This window comes from Episyrphus balteatus, chromosome 1, assembly GCF_945859705.1.
Source record: "Episyrphus balteatus chromosome 1, idEpiBalt1.1, whole genome shotgun sequence".
NCBI lineage: Eukaryota > Metazoa > Arthropoda > Insecta > Diptera > Syrphidae > Episyrphus > Episyrphus balteatus.
This window is the reverse complement of record NC_079134.1, coordinates 165,195,052-165,219,052: the sequence shown is the minus strand read 5'-3', so window position 1 is coordinate 165,219,052 and position 24,001 is coordinate 165,195,052. Positions and strand designations below refer to the sequence as shown.

General features: G+C 28.3%; 1 protein-coding gene and 1 non-coding gene across 3 annotated transcripts in view; both read right to left on the bottom strand.

The window, feature by feature from the left end:
* LOC129905927 (putative fatty acyl-CoA reductase CG5065) overlaps window positions 1-23,334 on the bottom strand; it is a 32,148-nt gene extending 8,814 nt beyond the window's left edge. The window contains exons 1-10 of one of the 2 annotated variants that reach the window (XM_055981555.1): window positions 23,050-23,334; window positions 13,407-13,614; window positions 13,267-13,345; window positions 12,778-13,203; window positions 7,898-7,981; window positions 4,164-4,275; window positions 3,860-4,099; window positions 3,668-3,799; window positions 3,480-3,608; window positions 3,257-3,417 (exon numbers count right to left, since the gene is read on the bottom strand). In XM_055981555.1, the coding sequence (XP_055837530.1) occupies window positions 3,318-3,417; window positions 3,480-3,608; window positions 3,668-3,799; window positions 3,860-4,099; window positions 4,164-4,275; window positions 7,898-7,981; window positions 12,778-13,203; window positions 13,267-13,345; window positions 13,407-13,604 (1,500 nt within the window). In that variant the 5' untranslated portion in view covers window positions 13,605-13,614; window positions 23,050-23,334 and the 3' untranslated portion in view covers window positions 3,257-3,317. Of the gene's footprint in view, window positions 1-3,256; window positions 3,418-3,479; window positions 3,609-3,667; window positions 3,800-3,859; window positions 4,100-4,163; window positions 4,276-7,897; window positions 7,982-12,777; window positions 13,204-13,266; window positions 13,346-13,406; window positions 13,615-23,049 lie in introns of those variants that run through there. The other variant, XM_055981554.1, reaches the window with a different exon arrangement.
* Trnas-uga (transfer RNA serine (anticodon UGA)) lies at window positions 5,843-5,924 on the bottom strand. The gene has a single exon. It is a non-coding gene; the product is annotated as a tRNA-Ser (tRNA).
* Window positions 23,335-24,001: the final 667 nt, after the last annotated feature.

Here is a 24,001-nt window from a genome sequence, read left to right as displayed (position 1 = left end):
AACAATATTTACGATTTCTGTCTTTTTTAACTTTGTACCTACGAACATTTTTAGTTATGATTAATACGTTGCGAATAAGCTTTTCAGTTTAAGAAAGGGTAGACGAAGAACCAAATTTATTAAACACAGAAAACTCTCAAGTTTCCTCTTTTTATGCTTTTATGTCTTTTTTTTTGTGTGACTAAGCCAATCAAACTTTCCACCAATTTTAAACAAACTCTAAGATTTGGTTGTTTTTAATGTTGGGCAAGTGAAGCCTCATTTTTAGCAACTATATTATTTGTAAATTGACACAAATAAAAGTAATGATTTCAATTTATCTCTAAATTTTTTAAATTGATCTAAAAAATATAACGGCACTTTAAATTTATTACAAATATTAAAACCAGGAACTTTACAATCAATGGAATGTCCTTGAATACTTAAAAAATTGAATCTTTAAAAAAATAATTAAACTTTTTAAATTTCAATTTGAAAAATCAATTTTTAGAAAATGGCTAAAATGAGTTTTTGAGTGTGACACTGTGACACCTTTGTTGCCCTGGACTTTAGGGCCAAAAAACGGTTTTTAGCCCCTTCATCCATTGCAAGAAATCTTTCTTGGTCAAATTTTAAAATTGGAACTTTTGGTACATAACTAACAGAGTAGTTTTACATAAAATTTCAGCATTTCTGCATTCAGCTTGTTGTTTTTGAAAAATATGCGTTTAAATTGATTTCAAATTCGGAATGGAATTTTTGAAACTGTTCTTATTTTTATTTTTAGTAGGTTTACAAAACCACATGTTTTAAACATTTTAAAAGAATACTAAATATCGTCTCCCAAAAAAATATTAAAATTAGATTTTTTTTGTAATGGTTGAAGGTTCAGAAAACCGTTTTTTTAACATTGAAAGTAGAAAAGACTGAACAGACTTATTCATTTTTACAACTTATGAGTCATTTTGTATAGTGCGTCAATTAAAAAAAATGAAAAAAGATTTAAACAAGGTACATATTTCAATTTTAAAATTGCTTTAAGAAAATAATTAAGAATATTAAAACTAACACTGTCTGCCTCCCTGGTAGCATATTTATCTTATGAGTATTATTAAGACCGATTGAAACCTTATGGGCAATTCCATGGTAACTCACGTTACATTCACAAAAAATTCCAACACATAAATAATTTTTTTTTTTTTTCAATTTTAATGTTAATTGATACGAAATTACTATCCATGAATGGAGTATACACAGAGAAAAATAGACCACATAAAATAGAACAAAAACAATAAGATTTCTCTATGGTTTTCATCCAAGAAGGAAACCTTATTAAAACAATCGGGTTTTCCTTATTGTTTTAAAATCTGCAAAAAAATAAAAAAAACGATGACCAGGCTGGGAATCGAACTGGAGACTTCAAATCATTAGTCGCCCACCTTACCACCTGAACCAACCTGCCATGAAAATATTGATCGCGACTTTTGTTCAAGTGCTAAGTTGTAAAAAAAATCAACTTTTCAGTCAAATTTTAATAAGATTTTCTCTATAAAAATAATAAGAAATCTCCTTAAAAAAACCTTATTAATCGTTGATTTTAATAAGATTTCCTTATGAAATGTATGGACGGTTAAACAATATGGCAATCTGTTAGTTTTTAGCGGGTCATATTTTTCTCTGTGTAACTATTACTTTCATAATTAACTAAAAAAATTGTCTTTATTTTTAACATTTGCTTGGGAAAAATAAAAGTTTGATGGTAACTCACGTTACAAAAATCGGACACGAATTTTAAGAGTCCGACAGTATGAAGATTTTATGTGAAATTAAGAATCTTAATTTGTTTTCAATGGAGATTGCATACAAACAAAATTACAAGCTTTTAATATGAGTGACAAAACCAAACATTTTTTCAATATTTCGAGGAAAAATTTTAAAATATTTGGTAACTCACGTTACATTATTTTGGTAACTCATGTTACCTGCGATTTGTGGTTCCAAAATTAAAGAAAAGATGCATTTTCACTCAAGTTTTTTTTTAATCGAATAGTGTGTAACGAAGCTTGCTTAAATGTTAACTTATTTAAGCACTCACGGGGGGATATTGTCATCGTCACTATTAGACTCATCATATTTTCAGTTTGCTTGTTTTTCCGTCATTTTCATGTGAAATTCTTCTGTTGTTTGGCAAGCTTATGCTATAAAAATGCTTTAAGATTATTAAACTCCCTGAATTTTATGTCTATCCATAAGGGAATACAACAAAGAATCTTTTTTTGCAACTTGCATAAAGAGTTGCCGTTTGTAAATAGTAATTTGCTAATAAAAAAAGTAAAAAAGACTGCATAATTTGTTCAAAATTCGTGTCCACTTTTTCATGGAATTACCCTTATACTAAATTTGTTTTTCTTTAAACTGGCGCATTTTATATTTTTTGAGCTATTACAGTAGGTGGCCACATGATTATGACCGATGAAAATTTTCTACTGTCACTAATTCTTTAACAAGAACGCTAAAAACTAATTTTATTTGGTTTTTTCTGTACAGTACAGTATTATTACGGTTGTATAAAACATTATGCCACTACAAATTTTTTTTTTTAAAGAGGCAAAGTCAAAAAAAATGATGATGATTTTTTCAATATTTCGTGTATTTTCGTTTTGTTGCAAAATGCCTTTATTCTTCAGGGAACTCTGTTTTTACCTGAATGAGTTGTTGTCCCATGCTTGTAATGATTCAGCCACTCACCACTAAGCTTTTCCAACAGTTGGTATGAGGTTTTCTGCAGCTTTCGCTAAGAATCCCCAAAGTGCGTTATTTGTGGAATTCATTCCCGGAAAATTACCAAGCTTGTTTATTCTTTAATTTTTCTCAGGTACTTAGAAAGGACGTGACACTCATAGCGTTGTAGTAGAAAGCCGTAATAATTAATAACTGCACAGAAAAATTTAAATAAAATTAGTTTTGAGCGTCACAAATATGTGAAAATTTTCATCGGTCATAATCATACTGTATTTTTGTCAAATCCTTAGCAAAAATCCTATAAGACTCCACAAAAACTTTCCTGGAATAAACTAGCTAAAAATTCTTTTTCAATTTAACATGAAGAACCTTTTAAATAAAAAAAATTCTTCCAGATTTAAAAGATAATTTGATAATTTTAAACTTAACCAGAATTCAATAGGTACCCAAATTTTTTTCGATGAAATTAAATGTTATTAAATAAAAGAAAAACACTCTTTTTCTATTTTATATTAAAAAAATGTAAAAATGTATAAAAAGAACACTAACATTATAGCCTTTACTTAAAAAATAAACATTACATTTGCTAACACAATCTACCCAAATATAACTCCCCAAATTCCTGTTGCACTAAGCAACCAATAGATAAGTCCACCAACGATTAGAGTCTTGCAAAGACGATCCACAACATACGCTCTAAAACAAAAGAAAAAATCATCAGTTAAATCATTAAAAAATATTTAACCTTTTAAACTTACATCTTAAGGTGCAACCTAGCTTTAGGCAGATCTTCATTTTTCTCTTTGAGCAAAAATTGACGACCTCCCATAGCACATCGAATCATGTATTCCTCTTCACTGACTTCAGAATCCATATCCATATTAAATCTGAAATCAAAAATGCCAAGTTATTGACGTGAATTTATTAAATCCTAATGAAAACTTACATTTCTTTGTCTTTTTTCCCTAAATCTTTCCACAGCGCTGCATAATTTTCAGACTTAAATGTCCATTTTTTCAATGTAAAGAATTGTAGAACTTCCAAACCAGTAGCAATTTTTTTGTGTACTCTTATCATGCTAAAAACAATATTAAAAAATGTTAAAATTTTAATTCTATACTCCGAAAAAATTACTTACAATCTCTTTTGTCCGAATATCAACAACAAAAAGTCAATAAATATCGCTGGCAGCCAATGGAAGAGTATAGTATTGATTTTGTGGTATAATTGATTTGTTGTGATGCAAGGATCAGGATACCAAAGGCCCATGTTAAGAGGATATTGATAACCAATATTTTGACTAGTCTCAATAACATGGCCCCATGGTACCTTGCGGTGATCGGCGTTTGTCATGTTGTAAATTGGAATTGAGTCGGGCCTTTTTTCGAAAAATTGAAATTAAAACAAGCTCTTTGAAAACTCAAACTTAATAATGTACTTACTTCTTATCCTTATTGAAGAAATAAGGAATAACAACCAAACCATTGATGGCATAATCCACAGGAATAACTTCTGACAAGTTTGTTTTGTCAACTAAAATCGAACGAATGACTCCTTTTCCAGCTCCAACCATTAATCCTGTTGGTCCATTTAAATTGTCTACCCATCCGTGAACTGGCTCATTAACCGCTGGCGAGACTGTTTTTTTTTTTGCAACGAATATGTCATATTTTAATCACTGTTAACAAAAATAAATTTATTCACCACGACCACGGAAGCCTTTATGAGTTTGTGTTTATGTTTATGATGTTTATATGTTTTTGTAATGTATTTGTATGAGTGTTAGTGTAAATATGTAAAAGCATGTGTTATTTTGTTAAAATGAGTTTTTATGTTTGTTTTGTAATGTTTTAACGAAGGCTGTTTTGTAGCTTTTTTTTATTGTTTCGTTTACGATAAGGATTTTTCTTTTTAAAGAACGTTTTTCCTTTTTGTAAATAGTGAATTCTCGTCCTTCTTTAATCACTATTTAACTTAAATTCTTGACACTTTTTTTAAGGCAGTTGTTGACGTGCAATTTTATTATATCTCAAAACACTACACTCACTAGATAAAAATGTGTTCTTGAAAGCAATTTTTGCAATGGTGATGATAGAAAAGATTTTATGTAGAAAACGTGAATTGAAGATTCTATTCTCATTCCTTTTACAATACAGTGTTAAACTATTCTCGTTGTAACTTATCATTAAAATTATCAGTTTTGGATTATACCATTGTTGTTTTCATGGAAAATACTCCAGTGAAAATATTGGTTCTTATTGTTTCTTTCCCACAATTCAATAAAAATGACTATATTGTTTCTTAAAGAATATTTAAAAAAGGCTTAATGAGTTTTTTTTTCCATAATTTTTCATGAATAACATTTTTCAACACAAAACAAATTTTGGGTACATTCTCCCGCTTAAGCCATCAATGTGCAAACAAATTTTTTTCCTTCCTTTATTTGTAACTAATTGCCCATCTCTCTTGTTTAATAAATTAAAAATTTGCCAAAAGTTTATCAGTTCTTATAGACTCTTTTGATTGCTTATTAATTTATCATTGAAAATCAATTTCATTATTACGGAATACTACAGAGGTAACCTTTTTTCACAGATGTTTTTTAGTTCCGCATTTTTGCTTCGCTTTCAAAAAATACTCTTAACATTCTATGTTCTCTTGATAAATAAAAGAAATATTTTAAATTTAAAATGAGATAATTTTGAACTCATTTGAAAGAATGAAGTCATTGAGGTTATGTGACATGTTGACAATAAAGTGCGTTCGTTAATATTTACTTCATATCCAAGCTCATTTTGTGCAAATGATGTGGAAATCATCGCATTTCAAATTTGAAATAAGTATGGATAATTATCTCATTTGCCAAAGTCGAAACAGTGTTTTAACGCTCTGCGAGAAAAAAAAGTAACAAAGTTTACAAATTTACCGAATGGGTTAACAGAATTTATTTAATGTTGGGAGGTAAATAAAAAACGAAAGGTCAATATGTCCAATGAAAATTGAAGCAGTTTCAAAATGACCGCTCAAATGTAAACTTTACTTATGTTCATATAACGCAACAAAAAAAGTAAGTATAACTTAAAAAAATTAAATAAATAATGACTTGAACAAAAAAGAATATCGTTGCGGACAGGATTCGAACCTATGCGGGTAGAACCCAATGGATTTCAAGTCCATCTCCTTAACCACTCGGACACCGCAGCGTCTGTTGAAGATCAATAAAATCAGTACAAAATCATTCGGTAAATATGTGTGTGGTAGAAAAATTGTGATTCATTTTTTCTTACTTTTGCGATAATTTCACATGGTTTAATGGATAAATTTAAGTTTTTGTTGGACAAGTTCAGAATCGTGTTTAGCACCCTGCTGAAATATGAATTTTGTCCTCAATTTAAATTTCCAAAAATCATAGGAGTCATTATTGAGGAATCAGCGGTAGAAATTGTTTATAAGTTTTTAATGTTTATGTTTTTTTGCTAACTCAATCTTAAATATTTTAAGCTTTCTGTTAGATAAAATGCAAGTGAGTCCAGAAAAATGTAGTTCCTGAGAATAAACTTAAATCACTAAATATCGAAAGTTCTTCAAAATTAATCAATTTTGTTCTAATTTGTTTCTTGCTCTGTTCACTTTCATAGATTTCGTTGTTTATTAAAATGCTGCCAAAGATTTCGATTTTCTAACAATTTGAATTTGTTTTTTTTTTTTTTTTTTTAATTTTATTATTTAGCTTCTTTTGGCTTATATTTTGCGTTTGAATTTCTCTTTCTTAACCTTCATTGATGGCAAATGTTTTTGTTTTTTGAATTTTTTTTATAAAAATAAAAAAATATTTTATTTAATTTATTCTCCAAATATAATAAGTACATTAATTTACTATTTTATAAGAAACCTTTTAAATAACCTTTATACTCTTTAATTTAAATCCCTATTATAGTATCCCTAACAAAAACCTAATAGTTGAGCTAAATAATAAAGAATAAATCCAGTTATGAAAACCTTGCAAGTTCGATCTAAAATGTACATCCTGAAAGTTAAAAAAAAACAATTATTTTAAATTATTAATCCAAGTCAATTAACACATTGTTTTACATTTTCAATTGCCTTCTTGCCCTTGGTAATGAATCAAGTGATTCTTTTAACAAATATTGTCGGCCACCTTTTATGCATGATATCATATATTCTTCAGCATCCTCGACTGCGTTCATATCCTGATTGAATCTATAAATTACATTCAATTTTCATTTGATTTCTATTTATTGTAAAATAATACAAAATTCTGTCTTTTTCAATTTGGTTTTCAAGAAGAGAAATAAGTTGCCAATTTCAAATAAAATCGAAGACAGAATTTTCATAAATGTTGTCTTACATCAACTTGTCATCTGCTGAAAGTTTCATCCAAACGTTCTCATACTGTGATGATTTAAAATTCCATTCTCTAAGAGTAAAAAACTGTAGCACTTCAAGTCCAACAGATATTCGATTTTGTATTCGTATCATGCTGCAAATCAAGATTTGTTATATTCAAATGCCAATAACCTCTTCACACACACGAAGTTAGTCAGTTAAACTTATTGCATTTGCAAAAAGTCTTAATTTTGAACAAATGGCCAAATAGTTTCGCAATGGTTATATAGTCTTGCAGATAAGTTATGCAAGACTCTAAATAAAACGTTTTGAAATCCCCAAAAAATGACAACTAACTTCGTGTACAATAATAAAATAATAGCTCCATCGACTCTCTATTCGACCAACTATTACTTACAATCTCTTCTGTCCCAATAGCAACATTAAAAAATCAATTAAATACGCTGGTAACCAATGAAATAGCAGAACATTAATATTGTGCAAATACTTGTTTGTTGTGACGCAACCATCTGGATACCAAAGTCCTGCTTCAACCGGATATTGATAGCCAATCTTTTTGCTTAACTCAATAACCTCGCCCCAGCAAACTTTTCTATGTTCGGCACAAGTTATATTGTACACTGGTATAGTTGGTGGCCTACAAAAAGATTTAACTTTAACTTTGAAGCCCTCAAGACCAACACTTTTAATTACTTTGTTTCGGCAACACTAAATTCATATGCAATTGTTATTAATCCATTGATGGCGTAATCCACCGGGATGACTTCCGACTTGAAACGGCCATCTATTAGCATCGATCGGATGACACCTTTTCCGGCACCAACCATGAGTCCGGTAGGGCCGTTTAGGTTGTCCACCCATCCGGGGAGGGGCTCATAGGCCGATGGAGACACTGTGACGCACAAAATGCGATTAACCATTTGAGACTATATTTATACAGGGTGTACCTATAGTGTGTAGTAATACCACGTGCATCACAAACCAATAAGTTCGTTGGCCAAGAGTATCTCGCCAGAGCCTCATTCTTAGACTCTTGGTAAATACAACTTGGAGTGTAGGCGTGTCGGAGGAGTTAATTTTATTGTTTACATCCTCACTAGTTTATTTTTACTTTTTTTTACAAACATGCTTTAATGTAATTTTCGTGCATATCGGGTGGGGGTTGCCATCAAGTGTTTTTATTTTTTTCTGTTTTTTTTTTTTTTTTGGTTACACTCACGTATAAAGTATTTCATGCGAAACTTTTTCAAGCACTTATAAGTGTTTAATGTGTGTTTATTATTTTTCTTTTTTTTCTTTCTTTGAGTTGTGTCACTTTTTTCACTACTAGCACTACTTTTCATGCGAGGATAGGTACATAAGAGTAAAGATACATAAATTATATTTATAAGATACTTTTCTGATATTTTTTTTTTTTTGTTTATTTTTGTTTTAGCAAGCACATTAGCCTATTTTTATGTATTGTATATAGATTTAAAAATACAAAAACTTTGAAGTGTCAAATATTGTTTTATTTTTTTTTTTTTTATTTTCTTTGTTCACTGTGTAAACTTACCATTTATGTTGTGCATTGTTATGTTGTTTATTTTTCTCACTTTGTTTTTTTTTTTTTTTTTTCTTAACTTAAAAGTTAATTAGGGTTTTTAAGAGATCAAAGAAACTCGTAGAAGAATAAGTCTTTTTTTTATAAACAATAAACATGCTGAATATATTAATAATAGTTTATAAATTAATATAGCGTATGTGTGCGAAAAGCGAATTACAATTTTATACAATATTTTTTATTGTGATTAAAGTTTTTTTTTTGCATTAAGCTTTTTTGGCCAATTAGTAATTTTTTGTAAAAAAAAAAAATAAATCGAATGTTTTTTTTAATGATTTCTACAAACAAAATGATTTTTAGAATTTGCTTAGAAATTTGTGTCAAGGTTTATGGAGTTTTGGCATGTATTTGTGGATTTTTGGACATTGTTGTTGCAGTAGAATAATAATGATAATTGTACTTTATTTTCAATTTGATGTTGCATTAAATGTGTACATATTTAAAAGGGCCAGAAAAAATTTAAAGGTAAAGCGTACATTAATTTCTTACATTAAAGTTTCCAAAAAAATTTCAAAATGATAAATTTAATGTAAAAAACCTGTATAGTGGAATTATTGAAAAGAGTATGGCAATTTTTAAAAGAATAAATCAAATCGCATTTTCGTTTAGAGAAGATCAAGAAACTTCGCTTTATTTGCAATAACTTTTAACATTACTAAATTTATTTTTTAACTTAAATCATTTTTGTGAGAAGATTCAGTTCAAAAAGGAAAATTGAAAAAAAAAAAAACACCAATCTTAAAAAGTTACAGAAGAAAAACCACCTTAACTAAACATCACGATAATCGGTTCACTGTCTTGGGCTTTGACTCAGTCTATAGACGATAGAAATACCTAAGGTTTCTGTCCGTATATAAAGAATAGAGCAAGATGTCATCAAACTCCCTAAGAGTTGGGTAACTTTGTAAAAAAAAAATCAGCACTTAGGGAGCTGGAGGACAGATCTCCGACGGGAACAATTAAATCATATATGTATATTAAATTTGTTCTTAGAGAGATTACACTTGTTTACAAGAGTTTTGCTGTCGAAAAAAATATACTTTTCTTGTTTTGAACTTGAATCCGAAGTCAGGAAAAATTAATCAGCTAAAGTTTTTGAAATATTACCGTTAAAAAATATAAAAAAAAAAAACGTTTTTTACGACTTCGGACTAGTAGAGTAACTAAAGCAAATTATTAGGGAACCCGGCCGAACCTATCTGATTTGGACGATTTTTTTTTCAAACGTAGGTAATTAAAAATACTATAAAGTCTATAGATTAAAAATTTCCGATGTTGCCGTACTGTTTTTAAAAATTAAAATTAAATTTTTTTGAACAAAACCATTTTTTTTTTTTTGCTTAAATTTCATAAAACAAATGAAAGCTAAAGATTCTCTAGGTAATTTAAGGAAACAAATATAAGGGAGTAAAGGACAATCTTCCATTGTTTAAGCGATAATTGCAATTTTGTCACAAACTGACTTCATACACAAAAAAAAATATTTTGAAAACAACGGCAACACCAACAATATCTTAAAATACATTTTTAAAAAGCCAGAAGTTCATTCTTATCTCTTAAATTTAAATCCACTTAATTTAATTAAATTATTAAATTTAATTATTTTGAAAAAATGGTCCTCAAACTCAGAATTAAAAAATAATATTATTAAAAAAAATTTAAAATTACTTTTTTCCAAACTTTTCTAATAAAATATGAATTTATTTTTAAAAAATTTTTGGCCATAAATATTATCAGTTGAATTCAAAAGCAGAAAAGGTTTTTGAAATAATAATTGATTTTTTTCAAAGATTTTTGCTATTTAACTTTCAACAATAAGGGCTATTGAATAAATTAAAGATAACTTTATATTTAAAAGTTGAACTTTAAAAAAAAAAAATAAGTTAATTTTTTTTTCAAAACTTCTATTAAAAATAGTTCTTCGAAAATGAAATGCTTTTTAATTTTTTTCATAAACTGTAATACATATTGACATTTCCTTTTATTATTTCAAATAGTTATAAATGTGGCCTAAAAAATTTGAAAAATAAATGCATTTTATATTACGAAAAAGTTTTAAAAACGACATTTTAAAATTTTGTCAATAATTTTTTTTTTTTTCAAAATCTGAGTTCAATAATTAACATTCTTTCAAAAGTCCTTCATTCAATTTACTTAATTTTAATTTTACAAATGCGACTAAGCTTCTAGCTTTTTAAAAATGTATATTTAAATATTGGTGGTGTTGCCGTTGTGTTCAAATATTTTTGTGTTTGAAGTCAATTAATAAGAAAATTGCATCTATCGCTTGAATGAGCTTGAACGATGGAAGATTGTCCCTCACTCCCATATATTTGTTTTCCTTGAATTTTATAGACAATCTATCGGTATCAATTAATTTATGAAATTTAAGAAAAATTTTTGAAAAAAAATTTTGTTTGTTCACAAAAATCTTCAATTTTTTTAATCTATAGACTTTAAAGTATTTTTAATTACCGACGTTTGAAAAAAAAAGATCATCAAAATCTAAGCTGTTCGGCCGGGTTCCCTAATATTACCAATTTTTGAGCTTTTTTTATGCTAGGAAAATTGTTTACCTAAACAAAAATTGTAGGTAAACGGTTTCTAAAAGATCAGTTTTTGTTCTTTTTAGAAATGTTCAAATATTTTCGATATCTTATTTATTGCTTTTTTATAAAATGCTTACTCAGTAAAATACTGAGTAATACAAAAACATGGCTTTTAATTACATAAACAATTCAATTTTCCAATGCACTTTCAAAACACTTGAGAGCTCGGATTTCGTTCAGCCAAAACTACTACGTTCAGCGAAACTACTCCAAATAAGAAGCTAGAAAAAATAAAGAATAGAAAAATCTCATTGCCTTCTTAAATTTTTGAAAATGAAAATTATATTTCAAAGAACAAGGCTGTATAAACTGGTTCTGTTGTTTGCAACAAAACAATGAATCAAACCAAGGTCTATCTCTGACATAATCAGGTTAGAAATTATTCAGTTTAGGGATTTATCCTATATTTATCCTGTCTTACTTCAATTTAAAAAAGCATACAATTTAAAAACAAGGAGACAAATAACCCCTTGTTCCAAATTGTTCCACAAAATTGATAAGAAATTTCTAATTATGACAAAGTGTTTAATTGCAACTCATATAAACTACTAAACACCATTAAAAAAAAAATGATATAATATGTCGCAATTACACAATAATTAATTTCTAATGAATAGCCAATAACTCCATATCACTTTATTAAGCAATAACATGACAACTTTCCACAATAAGAGTAGGTAATTATTACATACATTGTGTTTGGTTATTTCAAAAACCAACCAACTTGCACCACATTATTCCAGGATTGCGAATGTGATTGAAAAATTTTACTCATTATTCAATTGCACAATAATTAACACTAATGCCTACTTATTTTTTTACATTCCATAATGAGTTGAATTACACACATTCGAAATCAAATCAAGTATGTCTCCACTTTCCAGCTTTCAACAATTCCACATACACACAACCCGCTCAAACAGGAAGGCTAATGAAGAAAAATAAAAAAAAAGTTGTGGGTATTTACAAAGGAAAAAAGACTACACGAAATATTGCATAGATACATTTTTTCCTTGTTTTGGGTAGAAAAAAAGGAGAAAATCCAGTTTTTTTACTAACTCTGAAGAAAATAATACAAACAAAAAAAGAAAAAGTCAAAGAAAAATTATATCCACCTGAGAGACAATTTTGAAACTTGATCCAATCTTACCACTTGCGATGTTGCATTTGTATTTTTTATTTAGTAAAAATAGCAACGCCAACATCAAGCGTATTACGTAACGTAACGAAAAAATACCAATCTCTTTATCAATGGATGAATGAATGCGTTCGTATTTTTCATTTCTGCACGAAAACCAAACCAACATACAAACTCGCTTTGATCGAAAGCAAATTATTACCAACTATTACAACTTTTTTTTTTTGTATGTCCACCACAAATGCATGATCTTCTGACACAAATTTTTAAGCAAGTTTTGTATAGCTTTGCAGCCTTTTTTTTGCATATAGGATATAAACAGGCTTTTTTCGACTTACCAATACTGGGTCTAGCTATAATCACTGGCAAAGTTGGATAATGATCACGAACCAAAATTTCTGCCAATCTCTTTGAGTAGGTGTAGGTATTTGGATGGGGTTTCAATAGTTCGGGTGTAATGTTGTCCAACATTTTTACATCCATCCATTCGGCCAAACGGATTAGATCTTCTGGTTTATGGGGAAACTCGTAGACCTTTTCGTACATGACCTCTTGATCGCAGTTACAGAAGGCCGTTGAGACGTGAATCAAAGCCTCCAAGTTGGGCATGTTTTTGGCAATGTCTAGAACACGTTTGGTTCCAGTGGTATTCATGTCGATGGCATCCTTAAGGTTTCCCTCAAGCTTCAAAGTGGCAGCCATGTGAAAAACTATGTTGGTGTTGTTGGTAATCAATTTCAAATTGTCTCCATTGAGGCCAAGAGCTGTTAAATAAAGTCTGTTTTAGTAAATTGTAGCCAGTCAAAGCCGTTCAAGTCTATACTTACTGTCAAAAGTAACATCTCCTTGAACTAATGTCACCTTCTTTAAGACCTCAGGTTTTTCCTCCTTGATCCTTTGGAAGATCTGTTCATAAACACCAAATTTAACATTTTTTGTATTTTTAATAAAAGCTTTTTTAACTTACTGGAATTTTGAACATCTCATCAAGTCTTGACTCAGGGACCTTACCCCTTTTAGGGCGCATCATAATAATGACCTCTTTCAGTTCCGAGCATGAATACAAAAGCTTCTCCAATAGAACTTTGCCCATAAATCCAGACGCTCCAGTAATGAAGACAGTCTTTCCTTTATAGTACTCTTGTACTGGGGTCAATTGTGCCATGATTGCAGTTCTAAATGTAAATAAAAATATAAACAAATGACGTAAGTTTATTAATCTTTATATAAATAAACAAACAAAAGTTGATTTTAATAACCTTAACTTAATCTTTGAAAATTAAAAAAAAAAAAAAAAAAAACAAAGATTTTCCAAAACAAAACAAACTATTTATAAAAAGGTTGGCACGATTATTGTATAGACTTTGTTCCGCTGATTTGTATCTCAGTTAATTTTTTTATCAACAACAGACAAGGAGGTGGAACAAAAAAAATTATTTTTTTTTTATTACAAACTTTTTGATACAACTTGTTAAACAAGGTAGAGATAGATACTCGTGTGTATGTGAAATTGAAAAATAGTCTCGTTTGGTTATTATATCGCTTCAAGGTATTTTTGAGTGGAAGTTATGTAATTCTATAGCAACTCTCAACTTATGGTTAGTGGAAAAATGTTTATTAATAAATTATATACCTACCTGTAGGTTATTGGCTTCTTATAATAAGGTGTGGAATAAAATTAAAATAATATATTTTTGAATTGTAAGATATTTAGGAAAAATTCGATTATTAAAAATGCAGATGAGCAAGAGCTTCGATTGAATTGATACAATAAGTATTATGAAATAATAAAAGAAATCTCAATTTTGTCGGATATATGTAATTAATCAAAACTTCAGATTGTTACAATTTAAAGCTTATTTTCAAGCTTAGAATTATTTGAATAAATATTTAGCAGGTTGAAAAAGTGAAGCGAGGGTGAAGGTCATGTTTTACAACATGAAATTTAGAAAACATATATTCTTTTTATTAGAAATACATATTCTAAGCTAAGTATATTTAATATTTTTGAAATAAGTAGTAAGTAACTGTCAGAACAGAAACTGAAAGCATTTTTTTAAATCAACCATATTATTTGTCATAGGAATAGTTTTAAGTTTATTCATAATTTTGTCAACACTAGTTTTGATTGTCTTGAAAGCGGGTCAACAAAAAAATTTCTCGATGAATAGTTACTATTATACATAAAATTATTACATTTGATTTTTCAAGGAAATCAAGAATTTAAAAATATGATTTTTTAGTCAAAAAGCATAAAACATAAGATAAAAGAACCCGTAAATGTTTTGATCACAAAACGAAGTTTGACATTTGATTTTTTTTATGAGAAGAGGAATTGAGAACAAAAATTGAAAATTTATATATATGTAGGTTCAAGGTACATTCTACACTGAGGGAAAAAATAAATTGAAGTTGAAACGTCGTTGTTTCAAAGATGAACTACTTTGATTTATGTGACTTTAAGATACGAAACCATCAAAAATTAACCTTTTTTCCACGTTGATTTTAAAATGTTCATCTTCAACGCAAAATCATTCCGAATATTGGTTAAATCAATGTGGTTTTCATTGATTTCAGTTCTTTTATGGTGGCTTTTCCCTCAGTGTATATAAAATTTTTTAGAATTTTCAAAAAAATAAATGTTGATATGCGATTAAAAAAAAACTAACCAACACTTAAAATCGATTTTTTTTTTTAGTACTTCTTCCTATGGTTTGAGTAAATAAAAAAAAAAATAAATCTTTTTAAAAATTCACAAAAGAAATTTTTTTAACTTAATTAAACAAGAAATTTTCTAAAAACTAGATATAAAATTAGTTTTTACAAAAATTTCTTTGAGTGGTTTTGCCATCCAAATGAAGTTGCCATAAAATTACTTGTATAACAAACAGTTTTAAAATTAATTTTCAAATCGTTAGAGCTGTTTAAAAACAGATTGCTTTTTTTTTAAGTTTAAAACATTTTTTTTTAAATATTTGGTATGCTAGTAAATAGGAAATATTAATTAACACATAAAAAAACTCTTCCAAAAAATAAACTTATTTTACTAGAAAAATATTTTGATTTTTTTTTAAATCCAAGACATCAAGAAAACTATAATTTTGAATGAGTAAGAATTTAACTTTTTTTTAAGTACCAACACTTTAATCCAATACGGAAAGAGATTCCGATGATATTCGCTGAATTTGACTTCATTTTTAGGAAATGTCATTTAATTTAATAAACATGAAAATTTTTATTACCTAAGTAATTGCGATAAAAAGAACTCAATATTCATAAATAAGAAATATCATACACGAAAAAAAATTGTCCATTAAAAAAAAATAATAAATTATTACGTTAATTTACCGAATAACATTTACCGAATTTGCTTACGTTACGTACTGTATAATTTCATACGTAAAGTTTACTAAAATTTTATGTTTCTTGATATATAGGTATATAATATACTATATACTCTGCTTGTTTTGATCAGTGGAAAACTTTATGCACTTAATGAATCACATTCATTCAACAAGGTTGTAGCTTAGAATGCTTGCAAAATGCACTTAAATATTTGCTAAGTATACCTTTATTTACTCTATAAACATTACACAAAAAAATAGAACTTTTTTGTGTATTTTAAATTTCTGAACATCTTTTCCATCCTAATATAATAAACAAAGTCACACTTCTTCTTGCAACACATCAAAAGAGTTTGAGGTACACAGTACACACCTCAAGCTTTGCTTTTAATAGTTCTCTCGTGCATTATTTGTATAGTCCAAACATATGCAAAAACTTATCTTCAATCACTCAATACCAAGTTTATGTTCATCAATGTGTGCTTATTTGTAGAACAAAACAAATTTAATTCATAAACTATTACAAAACACTTAATCATGTTGAGAAATTTTTTAATTAGACGTTTGGAATAACATAGAACCATTATTTATTGTTAAGTGCCTATTTTTAATTGCAACTCCACTACACATGTTCATGTTCACACACTTTTCAGTTCAATGACTTTTGAGCTCTGTGTGTTTAACCCTAAAGCAAACTTAGAAGTGTTTTATTGTATTGTATTCAGTGTTTAATGGAAAGTATAATATGTTAAAATTAATTTTTTATATAGCGGCTTACACCTGTATTGGAAAGTCAATTCGGAAAATAAAGGACTTCAAATAAATACATTGCGATTAACAATGATGAACATAGCTATTGCAAACCTTAATAAAGCTTATCCTTCCACAAAGTTTGGTACAAGTTTTGGAAATAAAGTATTTTGAAAACATCATCAAGGCTTTTAGACCTTTTTGTAATCGAATGCAATTTTTTCTTCAGTTTTTACTAATTTGTTTTATAATAAAAAATGCATGAAAAATAATCATAGTTTAATCAACAGAAGATGAATAAATAATTAACTGAAAAACGAGTTTTAACATCAGCTCTTTTATTTAGCAGAACTCAAATGTACATGAATTTACTTTTCATTAAATTCTCATAGCTAAATATGAAAAAATTTATTTATTGAGAGTAAAATTATCAGTGTACTATTAAATCACTTATTTCTTAAGAACAGAGCGCCACCAATTGGTGTAGAAGCATTCAAAGCCTTTGTTTGATTTTATTAATATATTTTTTTTCTAAATTAAATAAAAATGAAACAAAATCCATTCCCTAAAACTCCCTTTAAAAATGCTTATCATAGCTTTTATACGCAATATTTCAGTTTAGTATCATTTAGTTGAAGTAAATTATATATCATTTAGGTCCAATTTATTTACACTCCATTAAATTTAAAGTTGCCATTAAAAAAGGGAAATTTTAAAATTTGTATGCGATTTGACAGTTTTATAATTTTTAATGGAGCCTTTAAAAATAATGGAGAGTGAATAAATTGGGCCTTAGTATTTTCAGTTTAGTATCACCAAGTACAATGTATTTCTTTAAACACATTAATAAAAACTAAGGGTCATCTAAATAGATCAAGCTTTGAACTCTTCAAAGTTCAATATTTTTCAAATCACTTACAATTTTGCATTGCAATAATTCATGTAAATCATCAGAGAGAGAGGTCATAATGCAACAATATATTTTATGAGGAACTTGCTCAATAAGATTGGTCCAATCGACTCGACGATTCTGACCCAGATTATTGCTTAGTTTATAATTGATTTTCAATTTTGTAAAAAAAATGCTTAAAGAAAAAAAAATTATACCTTCCGACTCATAATTTTTCATTTCCTTCGGATTGCTACAAAAAAATTGCATCACAAAATTCAACACAAACATAGTCTCAGTCTGCCTGTCTGTCTGAATGTCTGTTTAACCAAACAGAACAAGTAGAAGCTCTCTCACTCTCTTTGCTTGTCTAGTTTAATCCTAACTGCACGTACATATCACTAATTTGATGATGGCGCACAGGTAAGACGCAATCAACCAGTAACAAGCACATAATGATATAGTGTATCTTGGTTGTTGCTTAGTTTTTGTTTTTATTTTTTTTTTTGCAATTTTCCGGGACATTCGCTATTTAATTTTTATAATGAAAAGCCCATTTGTTGGATAATACACATCAACAACAATCAAGATAGATTTACATTGTTCACTTAATTGTGAATAACGAGACACAAAAAAACCATAGGGAAAACATAGTTTAAGTTAAAAGGCTGGATAATTGAAAATAATAATCGATATTGCACATAATGAACATACACGTGTTGAGAAATTTAAATAACTAATTTTTAACTCAGTAATTTGTGGCAAAATTATAAATGCATCTGCTTAGGTATGTGCGACAAAGCGTTAGGTGTCATACCTTGCAGCATGATTTGTATGATAAATTGGCAGCTATTAGTTGCTTGATTACATACATAACTGTTAATAAATTATATTTAATTTGAAAAGATTTTTAAATCATCTCCGCGAGACCTTAGTTGAACTGGGAATAGTGATTGCTTTAAAGGGTCTTAAATTTAGGAATACATTAATCATGTCGAATGCAATCAAAGACTTTCGAAATAAAATGACATTTATGAGAAAATATATTTGTTTTTGCTTCATCCATTCTAGTTTAACTGATCAAACATAACAAAATAGAATTAGAGAAAATTGCATTGGCAAACAGCAAAACCTCATATTAATAATTAATTAATTTTGCAAAAATTTAATTTATCCAACCGCTTGATTGTATTCTAATCAAAGCTTTCTTTATATTTTTGATTTTTTTTTTTTCAGTTTCAAAAGTATTTACCACAAAAACCTTGCGGTTGATATTTTTGATATTTTTTTACGATCTACATAAAGTTTTGTGTACCTCTTCACAAGATTATGCTAATTAAGGAGAAATAATCGTTTAACTTTTAATTACGCAACTAAAAAAAAGTTTGATTTTCGAAAGTCAGCTGTATCATTCCGAAAAGTTGAATCAAGGTATCAGATTATCTTAAAAAATCTCCATTTAGTGGTTTTATTTTTAATAATTTATTAATTTTTAATTCAAGATCAAGGATTTTACAGAGGAAAAAAACTGTATTGAAGAGTTGGAAACATTTTTAATTTCTCCATTAAATTATGTAGTTTACACTTCAAAATGAACTCACTAGTTTGATTAATTTTGAGCAGATGGAAAAGAAAAAATTAGTTTATGATTTCAATCACACAGGAAGACAAACGTCTGATGTCTCTAAAGGAAATTTACTCATTTACCTATTTTTTTTTTCTCCAAATATGTACATATATAAGATATCCAAGGTATCGAAAAGTAAAATGATAACTGGAATAAACAGTGATCTCAGCTGCTTATATATGAATAAGGTGTTTTTTTCATAGGCATAGAACTTTCTTAAAAACTAAAACACAACAAATTCGTTGCTCTATAACCAAAATGTTTATGTTATTACCTCATATGGCCTCTGCCTGATGACGCCTAGTACCAAACATTCACTTTTCTAGATGTATTGGATTCTCAAGAGCCCATGAAAATTTCCAAAATCACAATTCTGCTTTTAAACATAACAAATAACATGGCAAAAAGAGCGCAAATTTTAGAAATAAATCTTTGCAAGATAATTTGCCAAAGTATACTTAAATACTAACAGTTATTTTCACACCTATCCCATTACGAAAAACAAATACCCTTTATGTTGAATGACCAATTAAATAATCTAGAGGAATTAATCTTAGTTTGTTTGATAACCAATCTTAAAGCAGTTTAAGTGTTTATTGAAAGGTTGCGCATACGCCATAGTGACCCACAGTCATAAGCTCTATCTTTTAAAATAATTATGTTTGTTTTTTGAGAATACATCAACTAGTATTTAAAAATACCCAAAACTGTTTATATTGAAAAATGAACTGATGGATCTATTGGACCAGGCGTTCTTAGATCTATCTGGTGCTGTGAATACTTAGAAAATGGACAATAATTGTATTACTACAACTTCGTTCGCTTTTGATTTTAAGGAATTTTCAATTCATGATTTGTTAATTTTTAAGAACTCACCAAAACCTGTGGTTGCAAAGATAGAGCAAAAATTCCCACAATAAAAATAGAAACAATTCCATGTCAACTGGAAATGAATTAAAGATCAACATTTCACCACAAAATGACTTCAATCAATAGATGATAAAACAAATTTTCAATCATTATGTTATGACAAAAGATATTGTGTGTATTTGAAATATGAGTGAAGCTTTAATAAAAATATTCAACTTTACATCAAAAATTGTATTTCCCCTTATAACCGCTGAATTTAAAGGATATTTTTTTTTCATTAAAAATTCAAATTTGATTTATAAAAAAAGATTTTGAAATTCCAAAATCTGAATAAAAAAAAATTACATTTCCCGGGAATAAAGGTTTGGCTTTTACTTTCATTTTTAGCTCTTAAATTTTCAAACAAAAAGTGCGTTTTCTCATGTAAAAGAGGTCTCAATTTTTCTCATGAAATGGAAATATTTTTGAATAACTTTTAACCCTCTGTCGGCACACGGGTGCGAATTTGGCAGGACAAAAATGAAAAGTGGTTACAGAAAAGTGTCTTTATAAGGGTGAAAATAGATTTTTTTGGAATTGTAAATACATGTATTCGAGTTCCTCGGAAAATTCTACATCAATTTCATATATGGCTCTCCATAAAATAGTGAGACCGAAAAAAGTTTTAGCGCCATGAAAAAGTATAAACCAAATTCGCAAAAACAATTTGTGCCTACAGAGGGTTAATAATGTGTTAGGGTTTTAAAATGAGAAATGTCACTTCCTTGGTCAACTTTTGTTTTATTATTCTTATGTGGTAAGAAAGCATTTCCGATATATTTGTTCCAATTTAATTGAATAGAACACATAAATCTCAATTCTTTTTAAAGTGTTTACATCTTGAATAAGAAGACTTTCTTAGTTTAATTTATAATTAAGAAAATAAAACTTTCCTGCTTTACCTACAAAATATTACATAAATACAAGCATTTATGCTGCCCTAAAATCCAAATTTAATCAACAGTGTCCTAGATACAGACATCTTCTTATCACTTATAAAACCTTTTACTATATTAAAGATCTTTAAGAAAAAAAGAAAAGTATCTTTTGCTAAATGTTACACTGCCAATTGATAGCTAATCAAATAAATTGCACGACTGGGTCGCACGAATTTGCTCTTAGAGTTCAAGTTGCTTAAGTTTTTAAGATTTTTTATATATTTTTCAAAAAAATAAAACAATATCTGAAATCAAATCCCCCCCCAAACCAAGTACGCAGTTTTTTTTATATATTAAGGTGCATTTTTAGAAAAAAAATTTTCAAAATCGTTAGAGCAGTTTTTTTAAAAAACTAATTTTGTATAAATAATTTTTTGAAAAAAAAGTTTTAAAATAAAATTGGTATGCCATTTTGTAGAAATCACTAATCAACATCTAAAAACAAAATTTCAAAAAAATTCAATGACCCGTTCTCGAAAATTTGATTTTTCAAAAAAAAAATTTCAAAATTTTTTTAAAAATCCAAAAATTATTTTTTTCAAAATTTTATTTTTGGCTTATATTTAAAGTATATAAATGCTTTTGTATAAAAAATTTCGTTGAAATACAATTAACAGTTTTGCAGAAAAGCCGATTTGAAAAAAAGTGGTCCTATGGCAGGTACCGTTAATAATGATTTTCAAAAAATAAATTTTTTCTTCAAAAGATAGACCTCGTTTAAAAACTAACATTTGAATTTTTTTAACAAAATCTTTTGAGCCGTTTTCGTGAAATTAAACTTTTTCGAAATTTTTGTATGACAGGTACCGTTATTTTTGGACCAAAAAAATTAATTCCAAAAACTCCTCTGGAGAGCCTCAAAAAAATGCTACATACGAAGTTTGAAGTCAATCTGTCCATCCGTTCAGGCTGTAGCTCCTTATACGAAAGACAGACAGACAGAAAGACGGACTTCCGGGACCCACTTTTTTGGCTTCTCTACCATCGTAATGTCATGGAAAAATGTTATCTCAACTTTTTTTTTTGTACGAATGCATAACTTGATATATAGTACTATATCGCAAGTAAAAATAGCAAAATCTAGGAGACAAACTTCAAATAACGACAAATTTAAGAATTAACAAAATTCCAAAAAATTCCACTATTAAGATACCAATTCTTCTCTTTACCTACCTAGATTCGTAAGTCTTTAACAACAAACACAAAATTCAATCTGATAAAATATTAATTAACATAATCGGAGATGCTTTATCCCAACCATGCCAAAACCTTGGCATTCATTTCATTGAAAAACCCCCCAAAAAAAAAAAGTTAATAACCCTTCTGAACTTGTATTAGTTTTTTTTTTTTTTTTTTTTGTATGTAAATACATATTTAATTTATTATTATTTTAATGTTGGCAAGTTTTTTTTTATAAATAAAACATACGGATGTAAAAAATATCTAAATAAAACCAGTTAGATGTTGAGCAGTCATCATGTCAGGAAACTCAAGAAATTTCTTCACGCATATAGAAATTACAAAATAAGTACCTAGTTAAGTTTTCTTTAAAATTTCAATTGAAGTTTCAAAAAAAAAAAAATAACTACCCAAGGTTCAAAATTCAAAACCTTCAATCATTTGACCATATCAAAATGGCAACTTAAATAGATAGTAGGTATATTCATTTGCAAAAAACTTGCAAAATTAATTTCATTCAAGGCCCTGATTTTGTATAAAATCAGCCAAGTGATTGAAATAGAATTTGCATATCTTGTAATGTAACAATGATTAGGTAAAAATTATAATCCGTCATCAAAAATTCATATCTATGATCTATCTTTGATACTCTGGACCACATATTAACCGATAACGAAAAAAATCAACTTATCATATTGTTATCGAAAACTCATGGTCACTTAAATATTATAAAACGGAAACAAGATGGAATAATAATACGCAACAGTATAAGTTCTTGAATTAAAGTCAAGGCATAAAGCTGATCCGATCAGTAGAGTAAATCATTATAATGTTTTGTATTCGAGGCCAAAGTTCATAAGTTTTCAAATTTTTTCAAATAACTACTATTTCTCACATCGATTTAATAATCCTTAGTTTATTATCCACTAATTTTATTTTTTTTAAAAGTGTAAGTTTCGCAAATGAGTTTTTACCTTTTTTTATCTTCTTCTTTAGAGAAATATAAAATTTTGTTAAAACACTGTCACTTTATTATTTCCGATAAACGAGCACACTTTTTTTATGCGATACACCTCTTTAATTGCGCACAAAAAGTTAAATCCAGCTTAAAGTATCTTTGAAGCTTCTGGAGGCTTATTCACCGCTAAACCGAGTTGCGAATTGAGCGACGTCCGATTGAAGACTGAATCTTGCGACCACTTGAACGTGGTGTTATGAGGTAGTTCTCCTACCTCAGAGAAGATGAATCTATAAGCAAGTAGCCATAAAGCCTAAGCCAAGTCTAGTTTTAGCAAGAAGCTCTTCGTATATCGGTTAGTCTAGCTCCAGATGCAAAAATGTGCTGCTCAACGACGTATATACGAATACGACACGATGATAGACGACCTTTGAGTGTGGCGGCACAGTGTAAACCTACTTATGAATTGAGATAATTTTCTTTACTGAGTAAAGTTTGATATTCCTATTTAGAGATTTGTAGGAAAGAAACAAGGCACGCGAGGGTATTAACACTTCTTTTCGCTTTCGTTAGAGGCCATATACAAGATGTGTTTAGCCTGAAAACGATGGTGAAGACGATGCGACGACGTTCATTTTGTCGTAGGTTTTTTTTTTTCTTATTTTTTCTTTTCATCAATAAAGCCAGGTGTGACGTTATGCAGTTGTGCACAATAAATTAATTTTTTCGCACTTTGCACAGAGTCAAGATGCGTGAGATCGGTTTATAGGTTAAATAGAAATTAAAAAAATCTGATTGAAGTTTTTTTTTTTTATTGTTTGTTTTTGTTTGAAAAATTATAACTTTCGTTTACCATCAAATTGTTAATTATTTATAGTGTGTAGAGTTTTTTTTTAATAATGTTGTTAATTCAACTTGTAATTTATAATTATATTTGTGTATCTATTTTGTTTGAGCCCTATTTAATT